The 25,567-nt window shown below is 39.2% G+C and overlaps 1 protein-coding gene across 7 annotated transcripts in view; it reads left to right on the top strand.

The window, feature by feature from the left end:
• Positions 1-25,567, top strand: part of RGL1 (ral guanine nucleotide dissociation stimulator like 1) — a 242,914-nt gene that overhangs the window by 147,106 nt on the left and 70,241 nt on the right. For all 7 annotated transcript variants that reach the window (XM_078078068.1, XM_078078067.1, XM_036076690.2 and 4 more), the window contains one exon: positions 9,202-9,410. In XM_078078068.1, the coding sequence (XP_077934194.1) occupies positions 9,202-9,410 (209 nt within the window). The remainder of the gene's footprint in view (positions 1-9,201; positions 9,411-25,567) is intronic.

The following is a 25,567-nucleotide window of genomic DNA, read 5'->3' as shown; positions in this document are numbered from 1 at the left end:
CTTTTTACATATATTTTTGACACATTAAATCTATTGAACAGAATGGTTGCTTTTTCAGTTTCTGTTCGTTTGAGAAATTGGATCTGTGTTTTTGCCAGCTATCAGTCCTTTCTATACTCTACCTTCTCCTTTATTTTTATTAAGTGTCAGCATTTACAAACCTGCCACTTCGGCTAAATCCCATAGTCAATCATATTATCATTCTACTTTCATTTTCCTTTCTTTCTAAAGATAGAAGGAAATGATCTCTTGGCTAGAGAGATTTATAAACTTAGCAGGCAGGAAAACTAATTAATAATCTGGAAATCAGAGGAGCACATCAGTATCCCCCATGGGTTCTTAGGCTGTTATCCAGTGGCTTCTCAAACAGCTTACTAACATTGTTTTCCTGGCTTCTTTTGAGCCCTTGGGTGAAGTCATTTGTCTTTCTGAGGCTTAATTTACTCATTTAAGAAACTAATAATGAGGGGGATGGGGGATTTGTGTTTTCCTCCAGAGAGGGTGTTTAGCACGAAAACAATACTTTTCCGCCTTAGCTGTTAAAGCTTTTGGTCAGTGTCAGGAGGTAGGAGGCATACTACTACAAAGCCTTTGATGCAATAAGACCTAACTTTTGGTGAAAGTAAATGAGGTAGGGGGAAAATTGGACAGAGGATTTTAGTATAATATACAATATTTTCTTTTATGTGTAGAATCCTGAGTAGTTCTTGTAACTGCTCAACAGGCCTTCAGATCTGTTATCTCATTTTATCTTTCTTACGACAATCGTATGAAGTATGGAGATTCTGGGCTATTGATAGTCCTGGTAGTCCTGGGTATACAAATATGGACATGGAATACTGAATACTGTGTTGCTTTGTGTTTTAACAAAACATGCTCTATAGAGAGACAGGGCTGGTTTTATATTCTGACTCTGTCCGTTGTGCTAATGGGCTGGGTAACTTTGGGCCGGACCCTCACCTCTCCAAACCTCAGGTTCCTTTAGTAAAGTGAGAATAATTCTCGTACCGGAGGATTATTGCAAAGATTGAGCATCTGACCTACGAGTGCCCAATAAATATCTATTAACCCTCTCTTCTCTTCCTTTTCCTTTAGGGCATGAGGATGGTTTTCTTAGAATCGGTTTACAGATTCTGAGGAGGAAAATCTCCTGAGAAAAAAAGCCTCTTTATTTCAGTATATCTTTCAGAGAGATGTACTCAAGATAAACTAAATTGTTCTTCCCACCTTGCCGTAGATTTGATCACCTGATAGGATGTTGAAAGATACCTGCTTGCTCTGTAGGTAGCCATGTCTACAAATCCATGACCTGGGAATATCACCTGTGTCAAATGCAGATCTGAGGACTAGGGTATTTGCCAGAGGCTCTATGTTCTAGAGCTTTGTGGGAACAGTAAAGTTAAGCTTTACCTTTGAATTTACCACATAGATTTTTTTTTTTTTAAGATTTTATTTATTTATTTGACAGAGAGAGACAGCCAGAGAGGGAACACAAGCAGGGGGAGTGGGAGAGGGAGAAGCAGGCTCCCCGCCGAGCAGGGAGCCCGACGCGGGGCCCGATCCCAGGACCCTGGGATCATGACCCGAGCCGAAGGCAGACGCCCAACGACTGAGCCACCCAGGCGCCCCACATAGACTTTAAAGATTTAGTTTTGGAGGGGAGAAGAAGCAAGTTAGACAGTCATTATTTGAATTCTGAAATCCAGGGGGAGTAATGATTTACTGGCATTTTGATAATGGGGCTTTGATTTTTATGCTTTATCATTATAAAGGGGATAATAACAGTGGAAAAGAAATGTTTGCTCTGCTTAAAACTGAACGAATCCCATAGGGGAGGGGCAGGGGTTCCTTAATGTGGTGCGTAGAGGAAGAATCAAACTCAGGACTATGTTCGGAAACATCAGGCAGTCGCCAACCCCTGCCATCCACCCCTTCCCCTCACGCCCCAAGGATTGGTGAAGGAGCCCTTTAAGCCCGAGAAGGAGATAAAGCCCCATGGAACTGTCTGTGGGCTTTATGGGGGGGCTGGGAAAGCTTCTGAGCTGTGGGGAAGCTTTTCCATTCATAGCAGGCTTCATTCACAGAGAATATTAGGTCACACGGAAGCTCACTACCCCCTACTGACCTTTCCAGACAGAGGTTGGCTGGACCGCACAAAAACAGAACGAGTTTCAGAAAGCCAGGGCACCTGTTAACTTGTGACCTCAGAATATGATGACCTTGGGCATTTGAGGCTCTGAATGAGAGAGAAAGGCGGAAATTATACATTTTGCAAGTTTATTCTGGATACTAAACTGTGATGATTTGTGATATGATTTGCTAAATGCAGCAGACTAGTTCAGACCTCCCTCTCCTCATGCAGCTCTAAATCCTTGAACTTCTCAAAGTAACGCGTGATTTCTAAATTTTATAGGATGGGCAAGACATTGAGGCCTTAAGTTGTTGTCCTAGACTCCATAGTAACTTGGCCTCAGAAATGGGGATGGAGCCCAGGTTAATTCAAAACATCTTAATCATAGCATTCTGAGTTTTAAGCACAAAAGTAGCATATAAAGTGAAATGATCTTTTTGGAAAATGTAGCCAATGTCGCGAACTCCCTGACGTCCATTTGATTTTTGAATCTGCCTCTGTAAAGACTTTGGAATCCTTCCAAGAGGACCAGCATGTCAGACAGAGGGACTTGCGTCAGGGAAGATGGAGTCTGTGATGGGTTAACATTGGCCTGAGCAGCTTCACAGCCAGGAGGACTACTGTTTTTAGGCGATGGAAAACACAACTTCCCGTTTCCCTCAGGAGAGTTCCTGGACTCTGAAGGGGGGATATAAGGAGCCCTGCTGAGACAGGATGGTGGCGGGAGCTGGGGATTCTGTGTGATAAAACAACGGCCTTTGTTTGTTGTTACAGCTCTCTTAGCATTTTCCTGAGGATGAAGGGTACTCATCGTAGAAGGCTGACCACATTGTGACATGTGGCTTCAAGTCAAGTCAACTCTTGGGGATCTTGTCATTGTTTTTAGAGCACATTCATGTGTCATGGACATGCTCCTCTACCTCTTCTTCCTTCACATACCTACTTTTTTCTTAGTTCAGAGGCAGAATTTCTGCCTTCCCTGAGGTCAGAAATGACAGTGACAACACAGATGCCTTAACCAGAGCGGACACAGAGAAAAATGTTCAACCACTATGAGGGTCTCTACTGCATTTACCATTGACATCATCTGGGAAGGACTCCTGGGCAGTGGCATGCTGATAGATCAGCTCTCCAGAACAAATGCCCCGATTTGTACCCAATCGGCCAATTTCTGTGTGTAAATCTTTCCAGGATGACCGAATTCACAATACCAACGCCATGTCATTGAACGTAGAACTGAGAAGGGGTGTGCACAGTTGGCTCTTGCAAGCGGGGCACGCCGGTTCCAGCACACCACTGGCTGGGCCTTGTGTGTTTGCATAATTAGATGGAAGGTTATGTTGGCATGTGTATAAATCTGCCATTGAAGACTTCTTCTGAGTTCTCTACCCAGAAATGTTACCAGAGATCAGGCGATATGTACATTTGTCACGTGTGCAGGTGCTTCTTCTAGTGCTTGCCATCTCTGCCCTTGGGACCTTCTGAATTTTGGTCTTCTTCCAGATGCCGTCCTCAGTCCTCTATTCTTCCTGTTCCACACAGTCTGCCTGGGACAGTGAAGCCATTTTAATTGACGTAATGTCTACATATTTCCGTCTTAAACCCCTGTCCCCAGCTTTGAGACTCTAACTGCCTGTTGGACTGTACTATTGGAAAATCCCAAAGATACGTCAAGTTCTATGTCTGTAAGGTGGAATTCAGTACCTCGGCTCCACAAAAATCTGGCTTCACTTCCTCGATTTTCTTTCATATGGGTGGCACTTTTATCGTCGCGGTCATCCACCTAGAAATCAGGGAAGTGTTCCTGATTCTTTTCCCTCATCTTCATCCTCTGCGTCCAACTCTTCAGCAAGTCTTGACAATTCCTGAGTATCCCCTAAATATGCCGCCCCCACCGACCCCTTCTCTACCCCTGTCATCGTTATGCAGATTAAGGTCCTTACAGTTGCTCACCTGGAGTACAAACAGCTTTCTTACTGATTTTCTCAACTTTAAAACTTCCCATCAGATCTGTCCTCCACACTGTGATTTCTCTTACCACGCTTGAAACTATAGGAAATGACGTCAGCTTTTTAGGATTTGACCAGCATCCTCTATTATCAGGTAGTTAGTTCCCTGCTGACTCTTTGGCCAAGCTGTCCATTCCTTTGGTCTTATTGCTCCTGTAACCACTGTGCCGTCTTCCTCCTCTCCCCCACCACTGTCACACCTCTTTTCTTAATGCCTTTGTTTGTGCTGGTGTCTCTGCTACATCCTCCCCAATGTTGTTAACTCCTACTCATAACTTAAAAGCTGCTGCAAGCATCCCCTACTTAGGATGTCTTTTCTGATGCCACCTTTAGGCTGGGTCCCTCCTGGTTCTTCCATGAATCTGCCTATCTATCTCTGCTCCGTGTTTTTTTTTTTTTTTTTTTTAACTCACTTTGCATCATAATGGTTTCTTTGTGTCTGTTTCCTCCTTTAGACCAAGCAACCCTGGTGTCAGAACTGCACGCTCTTTACCTTTTTGTCTCTATTACCTTGTACAGTGCCTGGCACATTGCACTGTTAGTTTATGTGTGGCTGAATAAATAAAAGAGAGATCCATGTTTTCCTCCCTGTATGCACTTAGCTTAGCCTTCCCAAATAAAGGTAAAGGTACAGGATGCCAGGTTGAATTTGAAGTTCATATACACAACAAATAACGTTTTAGTATGAGTTGGTCCTAAATACTACAAGTATCCCATTATTCATTAGTTATCTGAAATTAAAATTTAACTGAGCATCCTGGCAACCTTAACCTAGCAAAAAAAAAATGAGTTCATGTCCAAAGTAGTTCACACAATGCGGAAGCTCACACTGAGCTTGACATCACTTGCCCTAGGGTTTTGTACGGACTGCGCCTTACATCTCTGAATGGCTTGTGTGTGCATAGCTCCCAGCACTCACGGCACGGGCCTTGCCATAACACTGCTGTGTGCCATTACCTACATGGTGTTTGCCTCTGCATGGCAAGGACATTTAATCTATATATATCTGGGCAATCTAGACAGATGGTCACAGCCTATTTGTGCAGCATTTCGTGGCATTTCATGTGGCTGGATGGCGTGTTGTTTTGAAAAGAGAATATTACATGTACCCTTGGTGCTCTGGGCTGAATGTAGAGTTAGCAGTGTGTACCTTCTTAAAATCTGTAAAACCCAGGATGTGGGTTTTAGATTTTGTTAGAGAGTTATGACTGGAAAAGGACTCGCAGTTGACGTTCCTGCTGAGGCCAGGATGCCCCTGAACTGATGTACTGAAGGTTGAGCACGGCTTGGAGAAGTACTGTCTCCAGTTTAATGAGGTTGTTTACTTAGCATGTCCCCTATTAAAGAATCAGATGACTGAAGTATTATTTTGATTGAAGGACATTTTTTTTTTCCAAGTTAGAAACACCCAAGTTGTTAACAGTTTATGTTTTCAGAAGGCGAAAGAGTCTTTCTCCATATCGTTTCTCCCGTCCTCCTCATGCCAAATGGATAATTATGGAAATTCCTCAGCTAGGACAGTTGGGCAGAGTTTTAGATATTTACCCCATAGGAGTCAGACATGTTCTCTCAGGAAACACTGAATTCTAATGGCAAAGAGATTGCCATCCCCCCGCCACCATAAAAAAAAAATCCTGAAACATTTTTGTGGCCTCGGTATCATAATCTTGTCAGTAAAACGATGGTCTCTGATTAGATCCAGATTGAGCTGTTTCCTGTTAGTGTGCTAACCCAGAGGGCAGGCTCAGCCCTCCATGTATTCTTCTCCGAGTCTGGGTTATTAAACACTTGTCTGCCAAAGCTCTCCCCCTGCCTCCCCCACTTTCCTTTTAAACTAGAATTCAAAGGTATTGAGATATTACATATAAAAACAGATCCTAAAGTCTCTTGAAAGGGTCCTGTAGCTAGTGGATATTTTGCTGCAAAAATTAAATGAAGATTTTAGCTTCTCCAGTGTGAATCATACAGCAGATTTAGGTTTTCTGTTTCACTTTTGTATAATTTTATTTCCATGTAATTCCAGGAATAAGCAGATAATTTCAAAATTTCTGTTTCACAAAAATGTACTCTATTTGAGGGTTGGTAAATTAGAAGTTGTCTTCAAAAACCTTCCCTCTGCTCTAGCAAGTTGATATTAGGGTGCTTAGCAAATGTGCAGAACATGACATGAAGCGAGTGCCCTGACACCTTAGCACGCGTTGTGAATTTTTGTGAGAACGATTGTAGGCACCATAGCAATTCCCGTACTTCATTTGATATTGTCATTCATGCTCACTCATCGCACTTAGAGAATAATTTTTAACATCTAAATAATCAAAGTATTTTATGAGCTATTCTGTTAGCTCAAACATGGTTCTTCCTAATGTACAGATGCAAACACTGAGGAACAAAAACCATTACAGGGAGGTATGGGCATCAGGCATGCATATAGAGATCCTTTTTTCCAGAGGAAAAGGAGGACCAAAGGAAGTGACTGGGTTAATGAGTAGCAGGACTCCATTCCCAAGGGAGAGACTTGGCTTCCTGCCAAATCTGCTTTCTGGCAGGAAAGGGGACCCCCTTCATCAGGTCCTTTGACAAGTATTTTTCTCTGTGTTTGAATTTTTGGCTACATCGGTGCTCAGGGAAAAATTAGTTCTTTTAAGTCGTTTTCGCTTTCAATAAAGAAAAGATTTAAAGCGGGATTTGCATGGTGAGTAAAATAAGAATCCTCAAATTACAAGACTGTTTGGTAAGGAAACAGTGTCACAAGGTAAAGAAACTTGATTTAGAATTAGAGCTTGAATATCCCTCAAGAATGAGAAGCGATGCCTTTCAATGTTGATGTTAACATTTGACATCGAAGCATGTTTTTTAACTACTTTTTAATATTATCAGGCTGATCATTTTTCTGGAACCAGCTCTTTTGAAGTGACAAAGTAAAACATAGAAAAACGTCCCTACATTTTGGTATTAAGAAAGAGGTCAAATGGATAGGGATGTTGGAAGATAAAAATTAACATTATTGTATTTTATCATGTCTTTTTTTTTTTTAAGTGAAAAGTGGCAAAAGTGAAATATGGTTTAAATGCATTACAGTGACTTACTAAGCTAACGTTTTCCAAAGTATGTTCATTCTGATGGTCTGCAAGATGCCGTGAAAATAAAGGGAAGTCCATTTGGAAGGATCATGTATCATATCCTAGTCTTAGAGTTTCATAACACGTTAGCATGTTAAAGACAAATCTGCAGTAAAGAAATGTATTTGACTTTGTTTTACTCTGGAGTTCCCAAACTTGGCCACAGGACCTTTTGTTTTAGAACTCGTGTTTACAGCACCCATGTAGGGCAACACTGTACTAACTAGTAAAAAAGTAATTAGACTTTGAAGCCATATATCCTTTCCATTTATTGTTTCTGCTTAAAGTGGATTGACACTCCTGGGAGGACAGACGGATACTATTAGGCCTGTTTTAAAACTATGTACAGAGTGATAAAGGACAGTTATTAGGCCATGATCTGAGTCAACAGGCCAAAGAGGCCTACAGAAATGTTTGGTATTTTGCCTGAACCAGATCCCTCCCCTTAGTAAAGTCAAAGTATCCTTCAAGAAGGAAATAAAGAAATAAAGTCATCCACTGTGGAAGGTGGAGTCTTACTATTCATTCCCGTTAGCATTTAGACATCATGACATTGAGCTACCCTCACCCTTTTCTGAAAGTGATAGCCACCACTTTGGTCCTACTGGAAGCAGTCTTGCCAGCTAATTTCCTTCCAGTGGTTGAACATCTGACAGGCCAGGTGAAGAAAAAGCCAACGTGAGGCTTCGTGAGTGCAGGGTCATCATTTAGAGATCCAGTTCTCTCTTCTTTGCTCCTCTCCCTCGATTTTCACACATCTGGCTATTTCTGGCTATTTCGGTTTAGGAAAATCTGTATGCAACAATTCAAACTTACCGTTGTGAAAAACCACCTGGTGATTGTTTGCCTCACTGACAGTGATGGTTTGCTTTAGAAAAAGATCCTCTCGGTAGGTTGTCTTCGTGCCTGTGAAGGACAAGTTAAGCTGAAAACTGCATCTCTATAGAATTTGTGAGGCAGAGATTTATGGCAGGAGGTAAGGTACATTCCTGTTGTTCTTCAGTTTAATTCTCTTCCCTCAGACTCAATTTTAAGCTTTGCATATCTTATCCATAATCAGTTGGTAAGTTTTATGTCTCCCAAGGGGCGGTTATACCTGCCAATACCATCCACGGTGTCGTTCTCATGTAATAGCTACCTCTCAGGAGCCCATGTCTTTTCTTATTCGTTGCAAGTCTCCAGGAGGCAGGGGTCATATACCCACACACCCTTTCCACCACTCCCCAGAGATTAGCCCAGGGCTCCTTGGTCCAGCCACTTCTGGGTCAATTCCCTTGATTGCTGATGATACTGAATCAGGAAGGCTGTTGCTTCTTGTGGGTTGAAGAATATCAGACCATGGTCAGATCTCCAGAGATTTCCATGGGGATCATACTCCTACCAAGGCTGGTCTTTCAGCCTAGTAACATGTCAGCTGGCTCACACAAATCCTAAAAATCTAACAGTCACCTCTTCAAAGCCAGTATGCGTCAGCTCCAGCACACCGCTGTAGGAGCGGTCTTTAAGAATGAGTTTGACATCAATGAATCATGGAACACTACATCAAAAACTAATGGTGTGTGGTGATTAACATAACATAAGAAAAAAAAAAACGGTGAGTTTGACAGCTTACCATGGAACAATACAAAGGTAATGATCGATTAACTTCTGCTGAGCTTGATTCTGGGGTCAAAGGGAAACATCCTCTTTAGGCCAGCAGCCAGGTTCTTGACAGGGGATCAAATAGAAGCAAGTGTAAGCACCATGAAGTAAAGTAACAACCCCCTCCCCCCCACCACCTCGCTCTGCTACACTCAGGTGAGAGAATTGCCTTACATGGCTCGTAGGGAAATGAAATAAGAGCAGAGAAAACGTGACAGGTTGTGTTTCAACCGTTTCAGTGTTCTCGGTTTTACTTTGGGGAGCCATTTCGCCTGATCCTAATCATGAATTTATTGTACAGGTTGAAGGGGACCAGCTGCCTCCAGGACATACAGTCAGTCAGTATGAAACCTGTAAGATCAGGACCATCAAAGCCGGCACCTTGGAGAAGCTGGTGGAGAACCTGCTGACGGCTTTTGGAGACAATGACTTTACCTATATCAGCATCTTCCTGTCAACATACAGAGGCTTTGCCTCCACTAAAGAGGTGCTCGAACTGCTGCTGGACAGGTAAGACTCTAACAGAGTTTGTGAGATGAGAGAAACACGAGAAAAGCTTTCTGCAGAGGGAAGGCGTGCGTTTCGGATTCACCTGCACTCAGTATGCCGAGTGGGATGTGTGAGAAAGGATTAACTGGAAGGAATAGCTTTTGGAACAAGTGGCACGAAGGCCATTCAGGAGCCACTTTATGGTTTATTTCTGGTAGAAATACCTTATAAAAAATCTATAAAATATTTAGGAGTACATGCTATAAATCTAGACTCAGTTGAGTATAGGTTTCAGTTACTATTTGCCACCCTAAAATTTTCTCCATATGTTAATAATTTTATATTATTCTAGTAAATAATCAGTAACCAGGAATCTTATGGGGTTGCTGGGAGAATTAAATATGCTAATATATGTGAAGCATGGAGTTCAGTATTAGACCCGTAGGAAAAAGCTAATGGATGGTAGCTTCAATAATGATGGTGATGATATTATTAACAATTACTGCGCATTGACTGCTTTATGGACGTGCACATAAATATTATCCTCAGGTTATGTTGTTAAGTCACATGTTACATATAGCAGAGCAGTGTATATTATAATTCACACAATGATAATTATATTTTCCCCCTCATTTTTGCTTTAGTTATAATTAAGTTTGACCTTTTAATAAATTATTATTAAATTGACTTGATACTGGAAGGAAGAAAGCCACCAGTCAGACAATTGTTCTAGAGACATTAGAGTTCTCATCTAAATCCTTATATTCTGGGATTTCCTGCATAAGAAAGGAAATGAGATAGGATGTTTTTGTTGGAGTAGTTGAATGCTGACTTTTAGCTAGGTTTTTAAAAAATTTTGAAAGTATTATACGCTCATGTGCTCATAGAAGGGTATAAAAAGAAACATTCATGTTTTCTCATATTGCTACGTTTTCCCAAATATCTTTTATTAGGTTTTTAAAAAAAATTGTAGAAGTAGAAAGAAAAAAATTAAATAGACCATAATCTAGTTAAGCAGATAACACGTATTAACATTTTAAAAATAGAAGTAATAGAGGCCCTTGGGTGGCTCAGTTGGTTAAGTGTCTGCCTTTGGTCAGGTCATGATCCCAGGGTCCTGGGATCAAACCCCACGTCAGGCTCCCTGCTCAGCAGGGAGCCTGCTTCTCCCTCTCTCTCTGTCCCTCTCCCTCTGCTTGTGCTCTCTCTCGCTATCTCTGTCACTATGTCTGTCTGTCTCTCTCAAATAAATAAATAAAATCTTTTAAAAAATAGAAGTAATCCATATATATAGTGAAAAAGTTCAAACAATTCAGAAAATTATGAAAGTAAACATTTTCTTTTCCCCCAAGTCCCACTCCTCCTAGGTAATCACTGTAGACCATTCCTTTTGTATTCTTCCCCAATTTTTCTGGGCATATATACATATATATACACACATATACACTTATATAAACATATATATTTGTTCATATTTGATATTTGTCAAAAATATTATTTTTTTATATGATATAAATAGAATCATAGTACACAGTCTGTTCTGCAACTTTGTTTTTTTTTTTTTTTTTTTTTTTTCTTATCTGTCTTGGAGATATTTTTTTAAAGATTTATTTATTTTACTAGAGAGCACAAGTCAGGGGAGGGGCAGAGGGAGAGGGAGAGAGAATCTCAAGCAGACTCCCTGATGAGCCCAGAGACCACCGTGGGGCTCGATCTCATGACCCTGAGATCATGACCTGAGCCAAAACCAAGAGTCCGACGCTCAAATGACTGAGCCACCCAGGTGCCCCGTCTTAGAGATTTTTTATTCATTAAGAGAATTAACATATGCAAAAAGCCTAGAATAGTGGCTGGCATATTGAAAGCTCAAGAAATGTAAGATATTGTCATTTCAAAATCACATATAGATGGATTACCATATTCTCTTTAGTGGCCTTATAGTATTTATTGACTAGATTATTCTATGGATGGACAGTTAAGCTCTCTCTAATTTTTTAATTTGTTTTTTAAATTTTTAAACAATGCTGCAAAGAGTGTCTTTGAATATATATCTTTGAGAATTCTATAGGATAATTTTATAGAAGAGTGATCAATGGGACAAAATATATAAACATTTTAAAATGTGAAAGGTGTTGCTAAATCACCCTCCAGAAAGCTGTATCAGTCACATTCCTGTCACAGAAAATGAGAGTTGCCTGTTCCTTCGCTTTCCCCACACCCTTGTGAACTATGGATGTTTTCACCTCTGCCATTGAAACCATCTCTATCATGATCTGTCCATTGAAGAATAGCTCATTGTTTTTAAGTTTATGTTTCTTACATTTGTGAGTGAGGTTTAGCATCTTTAAAACATTTACTGGGCATTTGTGTTTTCTGTTTATGTCTGTTCATATCCTTTTCTTATTTTTGTTTTGAAATATTGTCATCTAATTATTGATCATCTGATTATAATTCTTTAATATTATGAAATTCGTTTTTTGCCTATCATATGTTAGAAATATTTTTCCTAATCTGTCCCTTGGTTTTATTTATTTTATTTATTAATCCATTTATTCATTTATTTATTTAAGAGAAAGAGAGAGATAGAGCATGAGCAGAGAGGGGGGGTTAGGGAGCAGGGAGGCGAGTTAGAGGGAAAAGCAAGCAGGTTTCCTGCTGAGCAGGGAGTCCGACGCGGAGCTAGATCCCAGGACCTCGGGATCATGACCTGAGCCGAAGGCAGATGCTTAACTGACTGAGCTACCCAGGTGACCCTCTCCCTTGGTTTTAAAAGTTGTTTATTAATGGGTCACCTGGGTGGCTCAGTTGGTTGGGTGTTGGACTCTTGGTTCTTAGAGTCTGCTTAAGTTTCTCTCTCCCTCTGCCCTTCCCTCCCATGCTCACTCATGTGCTCTCTCTCAAATAAATAAATATTAAAAAAATAAAAGTTGTTATTAATATTTTTCATGGAGACATTTAAAGCAATTTTTTATGCAGTCATATCTGTCAGTCTTAAGTAAGGCCTTTAATAATAAAGTTCTATTCCAATGTGATTAAGGTTATTGATAACAGTGAGTTCTTCTCAAGATATTTTCCTCAATAGATGCAAGGCAGAGTAACATCATTTGGACCGATGGTTATTCATATGTTCATATTCAGGAACATTGACAAAATGTCTATCTGTCCTTTATCATGCATTGATCTGGACATGATAACTCTGGACTTCAGCATAGATAGAAAGTTCTGTAGTTTTTTGCATGACAGCACTTAAAATGTTAAGCTTGGACTATGAACCTGTGGGATTAGTGAGTCATTTCTTTCATGGTTTGTTTGCTTGTATAGTATCTCACACCTATAAGTAGAACTTGGAGAATTACATGAATTTTCTTTTTGCTATTTCATGTGTATATAAAGGATGCAGTATATGCAGTATATGGTTGGCCAACAGTATGGGGAAACAGGTCAACCCATCAAAAACTCCTACAAGTTTTCCTTTGGAATTGGCAACCTCTTCTACTTATGGGGCAACTCTACTGATAATAGGCCACAGATGTCCACAGTCAGTAAAGGAGTGCACATGAATCCAGCTGTTCATCCTAAGTAGTGGACATACACACAGGAACTAGAGTGTTTAGTCTGTGACTCATGTACATCCAGCTTTTATTTGATGATTTTTAAAATCTTTTCTTTGTTCTATTATAGGAGATACACATTTTTGGATTTTTAAAAGATTAACTGGATGACAGTTAATAAATAAAACAATCAGCATGAATTCAAATTCATAATTTGAATTCAGAATTCAAATTCAATTTAGTTCAAACTATCATTTAAGGTACAACTGAACTGAATCTTAAGGTATAAGATTTATCTTGACCTGTTTGGATGGGCCATGGCTTGGCCTTAAATTTCATCTCATAGTCCTATCCTTTGCTTGCCTCTGAAATGAGTGGAATCAACAAGCACTGAATGCCTATAAAATACCCAGTACTCTGCAAGACAGCATTTGCGTGAAACAGAAATAGAAGACTTGGTTGGTTCTCACCCTTGTGGTGAATTTACTGTGAAGCTGTTGGTACTTAACCTCCAGGGTCATTCACTTACTTGCAATACTCTCTTACATAATTTGTATTCACAATTTTGTATTCTTTTTCTTAGAGAGGGCCCTTCAAATTCCATATGCTCTGCAAAAACCTGAATCTACCCCCTGAGAACTTAATATTTTACTGCAAAAGATAAGGCCTACACTCATAAAACAAGTAGGCAACCACTTCAGATGGTGTAAAAATGAAACTCTTAACATGTTCTGTAGAAGTTCGGAGAAATAAATCTCATTTATTTGCTTCCTCTGTGGAAATTTGATTTGTCCATGTATGTACAAACTCCAACATGAATATTTCTTTCTCCCATTTCCTACTTACTTAGGTCTTGTGGCCGGATGTAAATCTTTGTTTAATTTTAACCAAAATGCAGATACTGTGGAACACTGGGTTCTTAAATTGCTTGTTGGGAGTTTTAGTGTCTGTAATTGGGAGGTAAGCAATTAAATTGCACAAACCTACCTTCTCTGAAGATAAATTTGATACACTCTTTTCTTATTAGTAAATCGTGGTAGGGTTGTTTGTGAGTCTCTGATGTAACTTTTTTATGATTTCTCTTGGTTTCTTAATAGTAGATTGCTTATCTTTTGTGAAATCAACACTGAGAAGTTATTATAGGATGTGCTAATCCTAACCAGTCAAGAATGGATTGAAGGGAGATGCTGCAGTCTTTATTTACCCCCAGAGGAAAGCTTATTTGTTTTTTGTTGTTGAGGAAAGCTTATTTGAAGTCAAGCTTTGATTTTCCTTAAGACTTCCAATCCTGTGACTTTTCTTGTATGGAACTTTATGTAGTTAAAAAAAAATCTTTTTACACTTTTTTTCATTCTGCTAATATGAGTGTTTGTGACTGACCAATAGACAGTGGTTTGAAGTCATATATAGCTAATTCCATGTGTTTGCTTTTTCTCTTGCTTGGGGTTATCAGAGGTTCACCAGGAATCCTGTTTTTCTGTGCTTGTCACCATGGCTCAGTTAATTCTAGGGCTCATTGACTTCCTTTTAACCTAAGAGAAAGTTTTGAATTGTGGCTCAGCTGTTTGTGTTAATGCTTTGAGATTTTATTTTCTCTTAACTTCAAATATACATTCCACTTAACATATATTCTTCCCACCATACCATTAAAAAAAAGTAAGGGAGGGGCGCCTGGGTGGCTCAGTTGGTTAAGCGACTGCCTTCGGCTCAGGTCATGATCCTGGAGTCCCGGGATCGAGTCCCACATCGGGCTCCCTGCTCAGCAGGGGGTCTGCTTCTCCCTCTGCCCTCTTCCCTCTCGTGCTCTCTGTCTCTCATTCTCTCTCTCGCAAAATAAATAAATAAAAAATCTTATAAAAAAAAAAAAAAAAAAAAAAAGTAAGGGAGTTAGGTCCCACTGAAAATACCCAACCTCAAATGTAGGGAGAAGCCTACTTCAACTAGTGATCCTCACTGAGGACCATGAAATGTTTATACACATACCTAGATTTTTCTTTAGACACCTGTCATTTTGGGCCATTTCTTGATCATTCTGTCTTTCTCTAATCAATATCCTTCATATCAGAAGTAATCAGAATGCCAGGGACAAGCAGAATAGAGGTGAATGTGTCTCCAGAAACTTTCGCTAAGCCACTGTTGGCACTCAGTTCACAGTTTGGAAAGAACTGAGCACTTCTGAAGTACCCCTTCATTTCAAGTGAATTCTCCCAGTGGAGGACTTTTGGAGAGGATAAAGGTTAAAGGCATCCATAAACATTATACTTCAAGACCAATCTGACTTAAATTTGCTTGCTTAGGTCACAGAGAGGAGACTAATTCAGGGGGTCTCTGAACTTATCTCTTCTTTCTATGTTTTCTTGCCATGCATTTTCACAGACTTCATCTCAGTTTATTTATCATTACATTACTTCCATGTTTACAGATAAGAAAACTGAGGCTCAGAAACATTGAATCAGTAAGTGGCAGAGCTGGAATTAAAACTTACCTCTTTCTGAGTTGGAATCTTTTTCCAAGCATACCATATTACTTCCCATGATCTGTTTTTGCCATTTTAAAATAAGGGTGATTTGGGGATCCCCCTCAGCTATACTCAATTGACTTTCCTTGGAAACTACATTACTCTCTTCATGTAGTTGTGAACAATTCAGTTGGACATCAATATTCTTATTTGTTCATCTGTTCAAATGATAGTTACCAGATGTTTAATATGTACCATGTACTTTACTGTACAAGGTGCTGTGTATATAATGGTGGACAAACTGTTCATGACTCCTGTACTCTTCATATTTAATAGCTAATGGGGGAAAAGTAACATTAAATCACTATACAAATAAATGTGTATAATCAAAATTTGTACAATCCTTGGGACATAAGAACTAGAGTCTATGACAGAGACAATTAAGAGAGGATTTGGGAGATGGATATTACCCAAACGAAACTGGATGTTGGCCAGCAAAGTAGGGTGGTTAAATAGGTCATGGACCATCAAGGGCACTATTGGGTCTGAGCGTCTAGAGTATTTCTGTTTATTTGATGTGCTCAGGCCAAATCCACTGACCTGAATCTGCTACTTCCCAACAAGGACCCTTCTTGGAGGACAGGGGTATAGTAAATGAGAAAGTTTGGGAGGATTTATGCAAATATATTATCACTATGGAGATAGTAATCTTAAACCCATATATTATGACACCTGGAGTAGTAACACCTTCCTATGTAAAAGATGCTGTACCAATAACCAGCAAGAATGGAGCTGACCTTGCTGAGTGAAGCCAGTTCCTCCACAGCACAGACAAGAGTCGATCAACTATAAAGCTTGACAAAGTAAGTCAGAGAAAGACACATACCATATGATTTCACTCATATGTAAAATTTGAGAAGCAAAACAAACAAAGGGAAAAAATGAGAGAGAGAGACAAATCAACATACAGACTTAATTGTAGAGAACAAACTGATGGTTACCAGAGGGGCGGGGGTGGGGTGATGGGTGAAATAGGCGGTGGGGATGAAGGCGTGCACTTGGGACGAGCACAGGGTGTTGTATGGAAATGATGAGTCACTATATTGTATACCTTAAACTACTGTAACACTGTATGTTAACTAACTGGAATTAAAAACTTAATATAAAGCTTGAAAATGTTTTATTTATTTCCATAGACTTTGTCATAAGTGCCAAATATGCTTCTGTTTCCTTTCAGAGTTTTACAATATTTATGGGAAAAGCAGTTTTCCTGTCTTTCTTTTAGTCATGAGATTCATGTAATGAATAGAGTGTAATGGTTTAGAGCATGAGCTCAGGAGTGAGAAAATGAATTTGATTACAGTTTTGCACTTCTTACTCGCTCTGCAACATTGGGCAAGTTACTTTATCTTACTAGCTTCAATTTCTGTATCTATAACGTTAGAATGAAAAATAACCCTAATACTTACAGAGTTATTATGAGGTTTAAGCTTGATAATATTAAGTTCTTAGTATAGTGGCTAGCAAATATTAAGTGCTTAGGAAATTACTGTTAGTTTTTCTTTCTTCATGGAACTTTCTACTATTGGAAATTCCCTTTTTTATTTATCTTCCTTTTTTTTTAAAGATTTTTTATTTATTTATTCATGAGATACAGAGAGAGAGAGACAGAGGCAGAGGGAGAAGCAGGCTCCCCGCAGAGCAGGGAGCCCGATGCGGGACTCGATCCCAGGACCCTGGGATCATGACCTGAGCTGAAGGCAGACGCTTAACCAACTGAGCCACCCAGGCGTCCCTATTTATCTTGCTTATTTCTTGACTGTCTCCCCTACTCCCCCACTTAGTGACCATGCGTATCCTGTTCATGGCTGTATCCTTAGGAATGGTATCTGGCAGTAGGTGCTTAGGAACTATCTGTCCGATGGATAAATAATGGTTTATATATTATTCATGCCTATTATGAGCACTCACATTGGAAGGTACAACCATGAACATTACCCAGCGTCTGCCTCCATTTAGTGGGACAGACAAATAAATCTAAAGACTTGTACCATTACTGTCAAGGCAGTGAGGGCTCAATATGTGCTTTAAAAAGAAAGACTTTTTTATAGAATTTAAGGTTCATAGCAAAACTGTGGAAAGTACTGTGAGTTCCCGCATACCTCCTGCCCCCACACATGCCCCCACTATCAACATCCCACACTACAGTGGTACATTTGTTATAGTCATTGACAGACATGTCATTATCAACCAAGGTCCATAGTTAAGTTAGGGTTCACACTTGGTATTGTACATTCTCTGGGTTCGGACAAATGTATAATGACATGTATCCATCATTGTAGTATCATACAGAATAGTATCACTGCCCTAAAAATCCTCTGTGCTCTGCCTATTCATCTCTCCCTCTCCCCACCCCAATCTCTGGCAATCACTGATTTTTTTTACTGCCCCCATAGTTTTGCCTTTTCCAGAATGTCACATGGTTGGAATTGTTCAGTATGTAGCCTTTTCAGATTGGCTTCTTTCACTTAGTAGCATGCAATTAAGGCTCCTCCATGTCTTTTCATGGCTTAATAGCTCATTTCTTTTTAGTGCCAAATAATATTCCATTGTCTGAATGTACCACAGTCTATTTATTCAGCTACTGAAGGGCATCTTGGTTGTTTCTAAGTTTTGGCAATTAAATGATAAAATAAAATAAAAGTGCTATAAACATCCATCTATAGGTTTTTGTGCGGATCTAAGTTTTTGGCTCCTTTGGGTAAATATCAAGGAGCAAAGATGCTGGATCATGGGGGAAGAGTGTGTTTAGTTTTGTAAGAAATTGCTAAACTGTCTTTCAAAGTGGATGCATTCCCACCCCAGTCAACAAGAGTTCCTGTTGCTCCACATCCTTGTCAGTATTTGGTATTGTCAGTGTTTTAGATTTTGGCCATTCTGATAGGTGTGTAATGGTATCTCATTGTATTTTAGATTTGCAGTTCCATAATGACATATGATATCTTTTCATGTGCTTATTTCTCATCTGTGTATCTTCTTTGGCAATGTGTCTATTTAGGTCTTTTGCCCATTTTTTAATTGTGTTGTTTGTTTTCTTATTGTTGAGTTTTTAGAGTTCTTTGTATATTTTGGATAACAGTCCTTTATCAGATGTGAGTTTTGCAAATGTTTTCTCCAAGTCTGTGGCTTGTCTTCTCATTTCTTAACATTGTCTTTTGCAGTGCAGAAGTTTTTAATTTTAATGACATCCAGCTTACCAATATTTTCTTTCATGATTTGAGCCTTTGCTGTTGTATTTAAAAGGACATCGTTGCGGCACCTGGGTGTCTCAGTCAGTGGAGCATGCAACTCTTGATCTCTAGGGATTGTGGGTTTGAGCCCCACATTAGGTACAGAGATTACTTACAAATAAAATCTTAAAAAAAAAAAAAAAGAAAAGGACATACCCAAGATCATCTAAGTCTTCTCCTATGTTACCGTCTAGAAGTTTTATAGTTTCATGTTTTACATTTAGGTCTGTGAGTTGAATTTTGTGAAAGGTATAAGGTCTGTATCTAGATTTCATTTTTTTTGCATGTGAATATTCAGTTGTTCTATCACTCATCATTTGTTGAAGAGACTGTCTTTGCTCCATTGTATTGCTTTTGCTCCTTTGTCGAAGATCAGTTGACTGTATTCATGTGGGTCTATTTTTGGATTCTCTATTCTGCTTCATTGATCTATTTATCTGTTTTCACCAATACTGTACAGTCTTGATTACTGTAGCTTTATACAGCAAGTCTTGAAATCAGGTAGCATCACTCCTATGACTTTGTTCTGTTTCAAAATTGAGTTGGTTATTCTGGGTCTTTTGCCTCTCCAAATAAACTTTAAAATCCATTTGTCAATATCCACAAAATAACTTGCTGGGATTTTGGTTGAGCGTGCATTGAATTTATAGATCAAGTTGAGAAGAACTGACATTTTGACAGTATTGAGTCTTCCCATTCATGAACATGGAACATTTCTCTATTTAGTTCTTCTTTGATATCTTTCATAAGGGTTTTGTAGTTTAGCTCATATAAATCTTTTACATTTTTTTTAAGATTTATACATAATATTTCATTTTGGGGACGGTGCTAATGTGAAGGGTTTATGTGTTTTTAATTTCAAATTCCACTTGTTCATTGCTAGTATATAGGAAAGCAATTAACTTTTGTATGTTAACCTTGTATTCTGCAATCTTACTATAATCACTTATTAGTTCCCAGAGTTTTTGGTTGAATTTTTTTTTTTTTTTCAGATTTTCCACATAGATAATCATGTTATCTGCAAACAGAGATGGTTTTATTTCCTTCTTCTCAATCTGTTTTCCCTTTTATTTCCTTTTCTTGTTTTTTGTTTTTGCTTTTTGTATTAGCTAGGATTTCCAGAACAATGTTTAAACGCAGTGGTGAGAGGGGACATCTTGCCTTGTTCCTGATGTGAGTGGGAAAGCTTTGAGTTTCTCATTGTTAAGTATGATGTTACCTGTAGATTTTTGTAGATGTTATTTATCAAGTTGAGGAAATTTTTCCCTATTCCTGGTCTGTTGAGAGTTTTATCATGAATGAGTGTTTGATTTTGTCATATACCTTTTCTGTATCTATTGATATGATCATGTGATTTTTCTTCATTAACTATTGATGTTATGGATTACATGAACTGATTTTCAAATGTTGAACCTGTTTTGTATACTTGGAATAAATCCAACTTGGTTATGGTGTATAATTCTTTGTTTACATTGTTGGATTTAATTTGCTTTTTTCTTTTGAGAGTTTTTGCATCTATATTCATGAGAGATATTGGTCTGTAGTTTTCTTATAATGTCTTTGTCTGTTTTTGGTATCAGTTTAGTACTTGCCTTATAGAATGAGTTAGCAAGTAGTCCCTCTGATCCTATCTTCTGAAAGATGTTGTAGAGAATCAGTATAATTTCTTCCTTAAATGTCTGGTAGAACTTACCAGGGAACCCATCTGGACCTAGTATTTCTGTTTTGGAAGGTTATTGATTATTGATTCAGCTTCTTTAACAAATATAGGCCTATTCCGATTGTCTATTTATTCTTTTTTTTTTTTTTAAAGATTTTATTTATTTATTTGACAGAGAGAGACACAGCGAGAGAGGGAACACAAGCAGGGGGAGTGGGAGAGGGAGAAGCAGGCTTCCCGCCGAGCAGGGAGCCTGATGCGGGACTCGATCCCAGGACCCTGGGATCATGACCTGAGCTGAAGGCAGACGCTTAATGACTGAGCCACCCAGGTGCCCCTGTCTATTCTTCTGTGAATTTGATGTAGATATGAATTTCTGACCTATATCATATTCCTTCTCTCTGAGGAACTTTTTTAAACCTTTCTTCCAAGGCAGGTCTACTGGCTAAAAATTCCCTTGATTTTGTTTTTGTTTATTTGAGAAAGTCTTTATTTCTCCTTTACTTTTGAAGTATAGTTTTGAAGAGTACAGAATTCCAGGTTGGTGGGTTTTTCTGTCAACATTTTAGGTATTTCACTTCACTCTCTTCTTGCTTGCATAGCTTCTGAGAAAAACTTGGATATAATTCTGGTTTTTGCTCTTTATAGGTAAGGTGTTCTTGTTTTGTTTTGTTTGCTGTGACTTTTTTCAAGGTTTTTTTCTGTTTTTGATTTTCCGAAGTTTGAACATGATATGCCACAGTGTAGTGTTTTGGGCATTTATCTTTCTTGATATTCTTTGAGCTTCTTTTTTTTTTTTTTTTAAAGATTTTGTGTATTTATTTGACACAGAGAGAGTGAGAGAGAGAGAGCATAAGCAGGGGGAGTGGCAGGCAGGCAGAGGGAGAGGCAGGCTCTGTGTTGAGCAAGGAGCCCGATGTGGGACTCGATCCCAGGACTCTGGGATCATGACCTGAGCCAAAGGCAGCCGCTTAACTGACTGAGCCACCCAGGCGCCCTTCTTTGAGCTTCTTGAATTTGTGGTTTTGTGTCTGACATTAATTTGGGGAAATTCTCATTCATTTTTTCTTCTTTATTCCTTAGATATTGTTTCTGTTTCCTTTCCTTCTGGTATTCCCATTACAGATATGTTATACCTTTTGTAATTGTCCCATAATGCTTGATATTCTGTTCTTTTGGGGAGGATTTTTAATTTGTTTTTGTGTATTTGTGTTTGTTTGTTTGCTTCTCAGTTTTAGAAGTATCTCTTTTCATATTCTCAAGTGTAGAGATTCTTTCTCTACAGAATCTACTAATGGGTCCCTAAAAGGCATTCTTCATTTCTATTACAATATTTTTGATTTCTAGCATTTCTTTCTTATCCTTTATTTCCATTTCTCTGCTTATATTATCTATCCTTGTATATGGTCTTTTTCCTTAACAAGTTAATCATAGTTTTAAAAAATTCCCAATCTGATATTTCTGCCATTCCTGCTATATCTGACTCTGGTTCTGATGCTTGTCCAGTTTCTTCACAATGTGTTTGATTGTTTTGTTTTGTTTTGTTTTGCCTTTTAGCATGTCTTGTAATATTTTGATGAAAGGTGGATATGATGTACCCAGTAAAAGGAAATTGGTTGTTCCTGATGTACTTGAAATGTAGGGAGAAGGGAAGCTTTCTGTAATCCTATGGTTAGGTTTCAGTCTAATGGTGAACCGGTGCCCCTGGACTGTGAACTTCACCAGTGTTTGTTAGTTGTTTTTTCTCCCCCTTCACCCTTAGTGAAAGGATGGCCAGGGTGGGCCTCAAGATGGGTATTTCCCTTCCCCCACATGGAAGGCTAGAAGAGGCTGGAGCAGGCATTTTCCTTTCCCTGGGTAGATTAAGCTCTGGTAAAATAGTTTGTCTTGAGAGCAGGTGTTCTTAAGAGGAACAGAATACTCTGGTGTATTTCAAGATGGTTCCTTTTCACCTTCCCTTGCTAGAAGTACCAGGAGACTTTTTTTTTTTTTTTAAGATTTTATTTATTTATTTGACAGAGAGAGAGAGAGAGAGCATGATCACAGGGGAGGGGGCAGAGGGAGAGGGAGAAGCAGACTCCCCACTGAGCAGGGAGCCTGACATGAGGCTTGATGCCAGGACCCCAAGATCATGACCTGAACTGAAGCCAGATGCTTAACTGACTGAGCCACCCAGGTGCCCCTGTACCAGGAGATTTTTCTCTGATATTTACTGTGGGAACCTGGTCAGCCTCCTAGAGGTAAAACTCACAAAAGTGTGACAGTACATCTGTGACTGGGTCCCCCTGTAGTTTATCTTTCTTAGTCTTGTCCTCACTGAACCTCCAGCAATTCAGTAATTACAGTTCAGGTTTTCCTACCCTGGCACTGGTTTCCATGGAATTTCTGCTCTGACAAGTTGTGATTCTTTGTATCTGCCTGTCTGCTCTTCAGTTATGAGGAGCAGTGGTTTGCCCTGTGAACTCACTTTTCTGATGGATCTAAGAATAGTTGTTCATTTTCCAGTTTAGTCAGCTTTTCACTTGTTGTTAGGATGGAGTGGCTACTTGTAAGCTCCTGCTGGACTGGAAACTGGAAGTTCTTTTCTGCCCATTTTTTAATCATGTTGTTCAATTTCTTACTGTTGAATTTTAGGAGTTTTTGTATATTTTGGATAAAAATCTTTATATGTCTTTTGAAAATATTTTCTACCTCTTTGTGGCTTTCTTCTCATTTTATTGAGCGAATGTACACTTTTCAAAAAAATCTTTGTTGCCCCTGGGAACTGTGAGGTGGTCATAGTAAACATCCTTTCAAAAGCTCATAACACAAATACATTCAGCTCCCAAATGATTTCTTAGCATGAGTAGCTGGGTAAGCATTTTGAGATTTTTTGAGATGTTAAACCTCATTTTAAAATAATTTTGAAATTTAGTTCTGGAATGGAACTATGCACTTGCCCAGTTTTCCTAGATTTGTGCTTGCATGCATTGCTCATGAGGTTTCATTACTTCCTTCTCTTTTAGTGGGAGGCAGAGTTTCTAATATCTTCCCTCTGTTCTTTCAGGTCCAAGGACAGAGGGTTATGAACAGAGAACTCTTGGGAGCAGATACTGGAATCTAACCTCCTTAGACTAGGGCCTCACAGCATCTTACAGTGGTAACCATAAGTCAACTCCAGTTGCTGGTCTCTCACAGTAGTAACATGTGTATTAAATGTTACTATTAAACTCATAATGTGATTTTTTCCTACACCTTTGCTTCTGAAATTTACTTATATCTAACTTCTATCACTTACATAGAAAAGTTTGTCAAAATAATATGTACCATTCTCTACATTTATTTTAGTAATTCCCCTCTCCAGCTCACTACAAAATCAAGTGGAAACAAATAGAGTGGTTCACTTATTGAGTCTTTTGTCCTAGAATCCATGAAAAAGTTGAGATTTATTGGTCAGTTGGCTCCAGGATGCTCATCACGTTCATATAGTGGGAAAGCTTTCAGGAAATCATAACATTCCTTTGTTTCCTTTTCCAGCTTAAAATACAGACATACTGGATATCCCGCTAGGGTGAGAATTTCTTAGAAAATGAAAGCTATTTCTTAGATTTGTTTTATATCAGATGAGTTTAAATAGATTTTCTCTAGGTTTGAGTGTTGATGACCCCACAGGCAAGAAAACCCTTGGATGGTGTAGATGTTATGAGTTTAGAAAAAAAAAAAAGGCAGTTTGTTGAAAGATAAATTGGACTCATATCTTATTTACTGTGACTATTAGGAAGATAAAAATATTTGCTGATAGAAAAGAGGATTATGACAAGGGCTATGAGAATCTTTTGGTATCAGTGCTTCTAACATTGAAAAGAGCATTGAAAACTTTTATAAGGCACGTCCTCATGAAAGGTCCCATGCTCTTGCTGGTTCATGCTTTATCAGGTGGAGAAAAACAGTTTAGCTCATAAAATGATAAAAGATATAACATTTATAATAACTTACATAACCATCCATGGCAGGCAGAATAATGCCCCCCCCCCAAGATGTCTAGTATTAATCCCTGGAATATGAATATGTTGGGTTTCAGGCAAAGTAGAATTAAGGTTGCTAATTAGCTGACCTTAAAATAAGGAGATTATCGTGGATTATCTGAGTGGGTTCAATGTAATCACAAGGGTCCTTAAAAGTGAAAGGTGGAAGGGCATCTGGGTGGCTCAGTTGGTTAAGCGTCTGCCTTCAGCTCAAGTCATGATCCCAGGGTCCTGGGATTGAGCCCCATGTCAGACTCCTGGCTCAGCGGGGAGCCTGCTTCTCCATCTCCCTCTGCCTGCCACTCCCCCTGCTTGTGCTCTCTCTCGCTGTCTCTCTCTCTCTCTGTCAAATAAATAAATAAAATCTTTAATAAAAAAAAGGGAAAGGTGGAGGTGAAAGAGAGTCAGAGGAAAAGAGGTGAGGATGGAAACAGGATCAGAGAGATGCTGTGTGGCTGGCTTTGAAGATGGAAGAAGGGGACAATAGGCCAAGTATGGGCAGCCTCTAGAAGCCAGAAAAAGCAATTAAATGGATTCTCTCCTAGAGCCTCTAGAAAGGAACACAGTCATGCTGATACCATGTGTTGGACTTCTTTTTTTTTTTTTTTTAAAGATTTTATTTATTTACCTGAGAGAGAGAATGGGAGAGAGAGAGAGCATGAGAGGGGGGAGGGTCAGAGGGAGAAGCAGACTCCACGCTGAGCGGGGAGCCCGATGTGGGACTTGATCCCAGGACTCCAGAATCACGACCTGAGCCGAAGGCAGTTGCTTAACCAACTGAGCTACCCAGGTGCCCTCATGTGTTGGACTTCTGACCTTCGTGTTGTTTAAGCCACTGAGTCTGTAATAATTTGTTATGGCAGCAATGGAAAACTAATACAACATCAATAAAATTTTTGGTCTGTTGGAGAAGTTCACAATTTGATAAAAACAGAGAATTCTTGTCAGGGAGATTGACTCCAAAAATCTGATGCCCCTAGGCTGCTCAAGGAAGCTGAAGGTCAGGTGTTGATTCACCTTCACCTTTGTTCTGTCCAGAACATCATGCCCGAATGAGCCATGGCTCACTCAGCCCTGGGAAACATGGCAGAAACAAAGGACAGGGCTTAGCCTCAACAAGACAAACACTGTTACTCTTCTGTTTCTGTGACGACACCACTGCTTTAGGTTAACCAGAAAAATTTCATTTGGTACAGTTTTAGAATTACACCCAAC

Source organism: Halichoerus grypus, chromosome 7, assembly GCF_964656455.1.
Source record: "Halichoerus grypus chromosome 7, mHalGry1.hap1.1, whole genome shotgun sequence".
Lineage (NCBI taxonomy): Eukaryota > Metazoa > Chordata > Mammalia > Carnivora > Phocidae > Halichoerus > Halichoerus grypus.
The sequence above is the reverse complement of the archived record's forward strand: the minus strand, read 5'-3'. Positions and strand labels throughout refer to the sequence as shown.